Source organism: Oncorhynchus tshawytscha, linkage group LG13 (assembly GCF_018296145.1).
Source record: "Oncorhynchus tshawytscha isolate Ot180627B linkage group LG13, Otsh_v2.0, whole genome shotgun sequence".
NCBI lineage: Eukaryota > Metazoa > Chordata > Actinopteri > Salmoniformes > Salmonidae > Oncorhynchus > Oncorhynchus tshawytscha.
The window spans coordinates 15,334,233-15,344,890 of NC_056441.1; the positions used below are offsets into that span (position 1 = coordinate 15,334,233).

A 10,658-nucleotide genomic window follows, 5' to 3' on the forward strand; every position below is an offset into this window, starting at 1 on the left:
AGTGTCCTATGGGTCCTGGTCAAAAGTTGTGCACTATACACGGAATAGGGTTCCATTTGGAATGTCCATCCTATTTCTTTTTCCCAAGGGCAGCTGTAAGGGGTGTAATGCTGCCACCAGGAGGCGCCTAAAGTTCTGTTACTCCAAGTTCTCCTCAAACGTTTGGTTTACTGCTCTGTGTCATCTTTGAGCTTCCAGCACTTTCAATTGTATTATTAAATGAATAGATGATTATTTGGTATACTACATGCAATCGCTTTTATGAAAAAAATAATTTTCTTACTAGCACTGACTGCTGATAAGTATTTTGAGGATAAATGTACTTGCTAACCATTGTGAGATGTTGTTGTCCCACCTAGCTATCTTAAGATGAACGCACTAATAAGAGCATCTGCTAAATTACTAAAATGTAAAAGTGTAAAATGTTTGATTTCTATAGACTTCCAACCAATATTATGGTGACTGAATATTGCCTTAGAACAACAGGCTTATGCAGCATATGAGGTAAAGGGTCTGATAACTCATGAAATGGACTGATTAGCACATGGGATCCATGGTTCTCTATATAAAAGTAATTTAAATAAAACGGTGAATTACCAGTAAATTGCCTAACCCATTGTTCTGCCACTAATACAGTGGCCTGACTAGAAACTCATCGCACAGCGCGAGTTCGAACTCAGAGGGTTTTTTTTGTAATAGAAAATAAATCACTAAGTCTATTACAGAAGGAACATTTTCACGGCATTTGCTGGTGATTTTATCTCATGACAAAGTGACAAAAAACAGGGATACATTTTTTTTATGTGATTAAACTTAGGAACGTTCTTTTCTGAAATGCGTAATTTTTGTTGTTGTTGACAAAAGCGAGGAGTGGAAACTTCAAAGTAACAATTTACATACAACTATGGGAACATTTTCATTCCCTCTAAATCCTTCTTAATGTTTCCTCCATTTCTGGTCCATGGGTGTTCAATTGGATTGGAAGAATTGTGTCACTGTTCGCCTCCTTTCCAACGCTAGCATTCCGTCACCTCATCTAAGGACAGGGAGAGAGATAGGTATATTTGGGACCCGATTCAGGAAACTGGGCATATATGGCAAGTCACGACTTTAAAAAAAATATTTTTTTATCAAAATGAGTTATTTGGCAGAAATGCCTTCTAGAACATGTGAACTTCCATGTGCGTTAATAACAAACTTGTATGCCATCTGTAAATACGAATAAAATGGTTAAATTACGAGCCGAATCCAGGTGGTGAGTCACATTTATGACATCCTCTCTGATACCACATCCTCGGTAATGGATGATTTACCCTGAAGTCCTAATAGAGTACCAGCCAGACATATTGCACGTTTACTATTTATATCCAAGCTGAATGGGCTGGCAGTTACCTTTTGATGACTCCCATAAATATGTATAGCCTCCACAGAGCTACAGCTTTTCTTTAATGGGATGATTGAATAAGGGGGAAAAGCACAGGGCAGGTACAATGGTGGGGGTGAAAGATAGGCTACAAGGTTGTTTTATGAAACTCCACATGAGAAGATTTATTAAACTTCTTTGTCATGTCTTAGATGGTACAGATAAAATACTGAAAACAAGAAAAATATGCATGTGTACTGATTGTTAACGGTTTTCTTTCCGTCGAAGGAGAGTCGGACTAAATGCAGCATGGTTAAATCGATACATCTTTAATGACGATGAAACACAAACAATACAAAACAAAACAACAAACGGAACATGACAACTAACACAGAGACAGGAACAATCACCACGAAACACTCAAAGAATATGGCTGTTTAATGGGTTCCCAATCAGAGACAACGAGAATCACCTGCCTCTGATTTCTGAGAACCGCCAGGCAACCATAGACTATGCTAGAAAACCCCACTAAGCCACAATCCCGAAACCTACGAAAAACCTCCCATACATAAACACAACACAAAATAAACCCATGTCACACCCCTGGCCTGACCAAATAAAGAAAAGAAAACACAAAATACTAAGACCAGGGCGTGACACTGATTCTGCTGCCAAACTAATATTTACACATTAAATAAAAAATGCATGAGCGTGAACAGAACACGTTGTTACTTTTCTATTGAGATGGTTTCTCAACAGAAACTTGCAAGTTAGGGTTCATGTCAAAACATCAAAATAGATTACATTGAAGTTGTGTTGACTTTGCGATACTGTATATACAGACTCTGGTAAAGAGGTTAATGTAAATATAGTTTGTTGACTTCCTTCTAAGGCCAGCAAAGTAATAAATGTGCTGCCATAACTCTCTCCATCTATTAAGGGGGCAGCAGGTACACTAGTTGTTAGAGCATTGGGACAGTAACGAAAGGTCGCTGGTTCGAATCCCTGAGCCGTGCTGGTGAAAAATCTGAGCAAGGCACTTAACCCTAATTGCGCCTGTATGTTGCTTTGATAAGAGCGTATGTAAATGTAATGGTTACTATTCCCTCCTCTAGTCTGGCTGTTCTGAAGGGGCTGAAAGTAACCTGCAGTCAAAGCAAGATAAGAGAAAGTTAAAGATTTAGGTGGAAAGGAAGTGGGATAGAGAGAGAAACAGGTATCAAGCTCTTGGATGAGAAGGGGCATGGTGATAATGCAAGCATACATGAAAAAAGAGGACACACATTCAGTTCTTATTCCTGTTTGGTAACAGCATTATATTTAGAGGCAAAGTGGAATTTCAGGACAAATGGGAGAAAAGCAACTGAGAGGTACAGACAAAAATGTCTTGAGTTATTTTATTATATCCATTATGTCATGGTGTGAAAACTTAATATAAAGTTAAGCAAAGGTTTTCGTTAAAATGTACTATGTTGAAAACACAAAACAATACATAAATTATTTTGCTAATATTGCTTAACAATTTAAACAGTGCCTCAGTATAACTTCATCATAAATGGTGGAAAACACTAAACTGTTAAAGTATTTTTTTTAAATCTAAAATACATTTAAAAAATTCTACAAAAATATATTTTTATATTGTATGATAGTTGCCATGGTAAATGTATACTACAATACAAACTGTCTTGAGAAACGTACTCAGCAAAAATACTGCTGGTGTAGGTCGATTCACATTTGATTGATTGGTTTGCTATTTTCAACTATGCATCACAATGAACCATTACAGACAAGGCAGTGCAAGTAGCAAGTCAATTATGGTGCAGTAAAAATACAATTCAACATGTCAATGTTAGTTCAATTATAGTCAATTCATGTGCCCCTTGAATAAAATCACATAAAATTGTTGACATTTACATATTGTAATTAGGTTCCGTATTGCTAATACTGGTGGGGAAGTTGTTCTCATCATGCCTGCTCTTCTGCCTGTTTTTCTGCTTTCTATCCATGGTTTCCCAGGAAACAAAGAGACCATACAGCTCCCTGCTAAAACCCTCATCTAAAACTATTGAAAACTATGTGCAGATTAACCTAAACCACACATACCTGTCAGTTATAATACACTTTTATTTTACTCAAATATCCAATTAATGTGGCCAATATTGAGAGATTGAGATGTAATTCAGCTGTTTTTGGGCACTGTACTTCTGAAAGATGGCCGCGCTTAATCCCCAGTTAGAAAAGGACAAAGTCAAAAAGCATGTTACTTATAATGTGATCCAAAGTTAGCCAGTCCTCCAGTCACACAATGACTCAAACACAACCTGTTACTCTGACACCAGCTGGCGCTAACGAAAAGCTGTCTGTAGCCATTACTGCAATTATGGGGAACATGCAAATGGTTGTTGAGCTGGCAGATGTAATAAGTCTATTGGTCATTATATTCAAAAACACCCTCCCTTCCCCAGTTATATCTTCAGATAAACAGAGAACACTGTGTGTGTGTGTGTGTGTGTGTGTGTGTGTGTGTGTGTGTGTGTGTGTGTGTGTGTGTGTGTGTGTTGACCACTATCATACTTTAGCACAGATGTCCATGCAGCTTGTCTGGATATAAAGTTGCTGCTGCTTCCTCCACAACCTGAATAGATGAACTGCCTCACACATCCTGGAGGCTGAGTTGTAGTAGTAGCGCGGTATAGATGCAGCACATCCTCCTTTATCCAGGGGATCCAGGCAGAGCACAGGAGTAGCTGTCGAGTACATAAAACAACTATAACAACTCTGGGAGAGAGTAGGCTACTCTTCAGCTAACATTAACCAAGACGCTCATCTCTGGTAGTCTGTAACCTAGCCTGGGTGCCAGTCTGTTTGCAACGTAACCTAGCCTGGGTGCCAGTCTGTTTAGTAATGTAACCTAGCCTGGGTGCCAGCCTGTTTGGTAATGTAACCTAGCCTGGGTGCCAGCCTGTTTGCACGTAACCTAGCCTGGGTGCCAGCCTGTTTGGTAATGTAACCTAGCCTGGGTGCCAGCCTGTTTGGTAATGTAACCTAGCCTGGGTGCCAGCCTGTTTCTGATCTGTCGCCAACTCCTTATGGAACTCTCATGCCAAACATGACAAGGAGTGGCCAGGAGTTGAACAGCTAAATAGATGGGTAACCAGGCTACATCTCTAGTTTCTTAATAACGTAAGTAGAAATAAAATTGAAAGAGGATACTGGATGGAATCATTTCAGAATAATATTGTTATAGAAAAACAGGACAATAGGCAGAGAGTAGGCTACTCTTCAGCTTGCTTTGAACATCGAAATGTATTTTGGACATCGACTCAGATACAGTGTGACTCTTGAGTATAGTATTGATAGAAGAGAAAGTGTCAGATTTCTTTTGTACTGGTCCTTCTTTGTTTTTTTGTTTTGAACTTCGTGATCCAATCACAACAGACGGGCACAACTGATGAGCCCCAACCTTGACACTTAATGTATTATTTTCAAGGACGGCCTAGGAATGGTGGGTTAACTGCCTCTAGTTTGAGGGGCAGATTAGACAGATTTTCACCTTAACAGCTCGGGATTCGATCTTGCTGTTAAGTCCTTGACACAGTTAACTAGTCCAACGCTCTAACCACCTGCCTCACAAGGAGCCTGCCTGATACGCGAATGCAATAAGCCAAGGTAAGTTGCTAGCTAGCATTAAACACATCTTATAAAAAACAATCAATCAATCATATTCACTAGTTAACTACAAATAGGTTGATGATATAACTAGTTTATCTAGCGTGTCCTGCGTTGCATATAATCGATGTGGTGCGTATCATTGCTCCAATGTTTACCTAACCATGAACATCGATGCCTTTCTTAAAATCAATACACAGAAGTATATATTTTTAAACTTGCATATTTAGCTAAAAGAAATCCAGGTTAGCAGGCAATATTAACCGGGTGAAATTGTGTCACTTCTCTTGGGTTCATTGCACGCAGAGTCAGTGTATATGCAACAGTTTGGAATGCCTAATTTGCCAGAATTATACGTAATTATGACATAACATTGAAGGTTGTGCAATGTAACAGGAACATTTAGACTAATGGATGCCACCCCTTAGATAAAATACGGAATGGTTCCGTATTTCACTGAAAGAATAAACTTTTGTTTTCGAGATGATAGTTTCCGGATTCGACCATATTAATGACCTAAGGCTCGTATTTCTGTGTGTTATTATGTTATAACTAAGTCAATGATTTGATTAGAGCAGTCTGACTGAGCGGTGGCAGGCAGCAGCAGGCTCGTAAGTATTCATTCAAACAGCACTCTTGTGCGTTTTGCCAGCAGCTCTTCGTTGTGTGTCAAGCATTGCGCTGTTTATGACTTCAAGCCTATCAACTCCATAGATTAGCTGGTGTAACCGATGTGAAATGGCTAGCTAGTTAGCGGTGTGCACTCTAATAGCGTTTCAAACTTCACTCGCTCTGAGACTTGGAGTGGTTGTTCCCCTTGCTCTGCATGGGTAACCCTGCTTCGAGGGTGGCTGTTGTCATTGTGTTCCTGGTTCGAGCCCAGGGAGGAGCGAGAAGAGGGACGGAAGCTATTCTGTTACACTGGCAATACTAAAGTGCCTATAAGAACATCCAATAGTCAAAGGTAAATGAAATACAAATGGTATAGAGAGAAATAGTCCTATAATTCCTATAATAACTACAACCTAAAACTTCTTACCTGGGAATATTGAAGACTCATGTTAAAATGAACCACCAGCTTTCATATGTTCTTATGTTCTGAGCAAGGAACTGAAACGTTAGCTTTCTTACATAGCACATATTGCACTTTTACTTTCTTCTCCAACACTTTGTTTTTGCATTATTTAAACCAAATTGAACATGTTTCATTATTTATTTGAGGATAAATTGAATTTATTGATGTATTATATTAAATTAAAATAAGTGTTCATTCAGTATTGTTGTAATTGTCATTATTACAAATAAATATATATATATTTTTAAATCGGCCAATTAATCGGTACCAACTTTTTTGGTCCTCCAATAAATCGGTATCGGTGTTGAAAAATCATAATCGGTCGACCTCTAGTATTGATCCGTGGAGGCTGCTGAGGGGAGGACAGCTTATAATAATGGCTGGAATGGAGCAAATGGAATGGCATCAAACACATGGAAACCATGTATTCAATGTATTTGGTACCATTCCACCTATTCCGCTCCAGCCATTACCACGAGCCCGTCCTCCCCAATTAAGGTGCAACCAACCTCCTGTGGTATTGATAGAGGTGACCCTTAGAGCTTCACGGTTGGTCCTTTTGTACTGGTCCTTATATCCAGTTTCATTTCCATTTCATATTGCATGTCATCATGGCCAGACTTTTGATGAGGATGTGGCTGGTTGCAATCAAATGGCCAAATTTCATGAAAAAGCTTCCTCTAATCTTGTTTCTACATCATTCCAAAGTAATACAGTGTTAATAACACAATAGAGTGAACACCTTTATTTAACTAGGCAAGTCAGTTACAAACAATTCTTATTTGCAATGATGGCCTACTCTGGCCAAACCCTGACGATGCTGGGCCAATTGTGCACCGCCCTATAAGCCCATGCTCAACACTGGATGTGGAAATGTTTTCCCTATTGTGGTCTACAGTACTCCATGCAAGACAACTGGTCCTGAAAGCGGTTCGCGTTGCCATGGCAGCCTCCGTAGATGAACTGCTCACACTGCATGGTGATCATGTTGAAGAAGTAGCTCGGCATATAGGCCTCACAGGGACCCGCCTCTTTCTGGAACGTGCAGATCTGGGGGACCTCTGGTGGGGTGGAGAAGGTGAAAAGAAACACATTCTTATAGGAACTATTGAAAAATGAAATGGGTCACATTGTATCGTCTTTTATCCTGAATTGGTTTGGATTTCCATTTCAAAACCCCAAAACTTTTCAAAAGTGCTGACGGCTATATGTTCATACAATTCACGACTTAGAATTGTTTTGATGAAATAAAATGGCCTATAGTCTAAATAAAAAAAATAAAACTGAACTTGATGAATATTTAAATGCAAAGAAAAACTTCTGAGAATACCACACAAAAACAGACTTGTATAAACAAATAAAAACGTACTTGGTATTCCAAAACATGCTATCTCACACGCCAGAAAACTCTTGAAGTTGTTTGCATTCCCTTGGCAGCCTCCATAGACAAACTCTTCGCATTGTTGAGTGAAAGTATTGTAGTAGTAACGTTGGAGATATACTTTGCAAGGTCCCTCATCTACTTGAAGTAGACACACCTCTGAAATTAGCAGAAACACACAACATCAACACTATTGCTGGCTGCAAAATTAGGTCAAGGAATCTCTGAAGTACAGATTCATGTCGACAACAACTTTATCACTACTGAAAAGTCATGAGCCAACGCCCATCGATTGATTATGATTGCAAAGTATTTTGGCGTCGAGAAAACTAATACAATATTAATGTGGCTATTACCAGTTACGGTATTAAAAATACATCAAATCATTTTTCTTTACCTTGTTTCGTTGAAAATGCAACGACGTAACAAAAAGAGCATGAAAGGATCAGAAAATCAATGAATTGAGCTCCATTGTTGTAGATTTTCCCCAAGTTCAATTCTCCTTAACTCTTCTAACTTTTCGCACCATCAGTACAGCCATTTATACTCTTGTAAACGCTTTCCAAAGCGGCTCGAGGGGCGGGCTATAATGGCTCATTTCCATACAAACCCGAAGTAGGAACGACCTGATTAATGTTTTGATCTGCATCATAGACAACGTCACGTTCATACACTGTTGAACTAATAACGCAATATGTCAAACGTCCTTCATCGCGCGCAATAGATACGGTCCAAACATTGATGTGGAAAGAGACTACAATAAATGTAGGCTAGTCTGGGAATGAAACTATTATGGGAGTATCATGAGAAGAAGAATTTGTTAATTAACAGATTTATGACCATATGTGTCATAACATATGACAATGTTAATTATTGTTTTTCTTCTAGTTGATTTAACTTGTGAAGTCAGTTAAGAACTAATTCTCATTTACAATGACGGCCTACCACGGTCAAACCGCTGGGCTGGGCCAATTGTGCGCTGCCCTATGGCACAGCCCAATCACAGCCAGATATGATTCAGCCTGGATTCGAACCAGGGACTATAGTGACGCCTCTTGCACTGAGATGCAGTGCCTTAGACCACTGCACCACTCACTTTGCAAAGTGGTTTCTAGTAATTAATTATAACAAATGATTAGATCTAGAATTTGAGAGTTTATTTATTAATGTGGGCGACAGGCTTTTAACGTTCTATTCGGTTCATGTTTAAGCCCTAAATCTAATTCAGATGAATGAAATTCAAATCAAATTTTATGTCACATACACATGGTTAGCAGATGTTAATGCGAGTGTAGCGAAATGCTTGTGCTTCTAGTTCCGACAATGCAGTAATAACCAACAAATAATCTAGCTAACAATTCCAAAACTACTACCTTATAGACACAAGTGTAAGGGGATAAAGAATATGTACATAAAGATATATGAATGAGTGATGGTACAGAGCGGCATAGGCAAGATACAGTAGATGGTATCGAGTACAGTATATACATATGAGATGAGTATGTAAACAAAGTGGCATAGTTAAAGTGGCTAGTGATACATGTATTACATAAAGATGCAGTAGATGATATAGAGTACAGTATATACGTATACATATGAGATGAATAATGTAGGGTATGTAAACATTATATTAGGTAGCATTGTTTAAAGTGGCTAGTGATATATTTTACATAATTTCCCATCAATTCCCATTATTAAAGTGGCTGGAGTTAAGTCAGTGTGTTGGCAGCAGCCACTCAATGTTAGTGGTGGCTGTTTAACAGTCTGATGGCCTTGAGATAGAAGCTGTTTTTCAGTCTCTCGGTCCCAGCTTTGATGCACCTGTACTGACCTCGCCTTCTGGATGATAGCGGGGTGAACAGGCAGTGGCTCGGGTGGTTGTTGTCCTTGATGATCTTTATGGCCTTCCTGTGACATCGGGTGGTGTAGGTGTCCTGGAGGGCAGGTAGTTTGCCCCCGGTGATGCGTTGTGCAGACCTCACTACCCTCTGGAGAGCCTTACGGTTGTGGCCGGAGCAGTTGATACAGCTCGCCAGGATGCTCTCGATTGTGCATCTGTAGAAGTTTGTGAGTGCTTTTGGTGACAAGCCAAATTTCTTCAGCCTCCTGAGGTTGAAGAGGCGCTCACGATGCTGTCTGTGTGGGTGGACCAATTCAGTTTGTCTGTGATGTGTACGCCGAGGAACTTAAAACTTACTACCCTCTCCACTACTGTTCCATCGATGTGGATAGGGGTGTTCCCTCTGCTGTTTCCTGAAGTCCACAATCATCTCCTTAGTTTTGTTGACGTTGAGTGCGAGGTTATTTTCCTGACACCACATTCCGAGGGCCCTCACCTCCTCCCTGTAGGCCGTCTCGTCGTTGTTGGTAATCAAGCCTACCACTGTTGTGTCGTCCGCAAACTTGATGATTGAGTTGGAGGCGTGCGTGGCCACGCAGTCGTGGGTGAACAGGGAGTACAGGAGAGGGCTCAGAACGCACCCTTGTGGGGCCCCAGTGTTGAGGATCAGCGGGGTGGAGATGTTGTTGCCTACCCTCACCACCTGGGGGCGGCCCGTCAGGAAGTCCAGAACCCAATTGCACAGGGCGGGGTCGAGACCCAGGGTCTCGAGCTTGATGACGAGCTTGGAGGGTACTATGGTGTTAAATGCCGAGCTGTAGTCGATGAACAGCATTCTCACATAGGTATTCCTCTTGTCCAGATGGGTTAGGCAGTGTGCAGTGTGGTTGAGATTGCATCGTCTGTGGACCTATTTGGGCGGTAAGCAAATTGGATTGGGTCTAGGGTGTCAGGTAGGGTGGAGGTGATATGGTCCTTGACTAGTCTCTCAAAGCACTTCATGATGACGGAAGTGAGTGCTACGGGGCGGTAGTCGTTTAGCTCAGTTACCTTAGCTTTCTTGGGAACAGGAACAATGGTGGCCCTCTTGAAGCATGTGGGAACAACAGACTGGGATAGGGATTGATTGAATATGTCCGTAAACACACCAGCCAGCTGGTCTGCGCATGCTCTGAGGGCGCGGCTGGGGATGCCGTCTGGGCCTGCAGCCTTGCGAGGGTTAACACGTTTAAATGTTTTCCTCACGTCAGCTGCAGTGGCAAAAAAGTTATTTAGTCTGCCTGGGAGCAAGACATCCTGGTCCGTGACGGGGCTGGTTTTCTTTTTGTAA

At 40.7% G+C, this 10,658-nt stretch overlaps 1 protein-coding gene across 1 annotated transcript in view; it reads right to left on the reverse strand.

Moving 5' to 3' along the window:
• The window catches only part of LOC112237283 (actinia tenebrosa protease inhibitors), a 29,186-nt gene extending 21,044 nt beyond the window's left edge, over positions 1-8,142 (reverse strand). Inside the window, 5 exon segments of the mRNA XM_042295032.1 lie at positions 3,938-4,110; positions 6,992-7,168; positions 7,477-7,647; positions 7,886-7,942; positions 7,945-8,142. Of these exon segments, the coding sequence (XP_042150966.1) occupies positions 3,938-4,110; positions 6,992-7,168; positions 7,477-7,647; positions 7,886-7,942; positions 7,945-7,960 (594 nt within the window). The 5' untranslated portion in view covers positions 7,961-8,142.
• Positions 8,143-10,658: the final 2,516 nt, after the last annotated feature.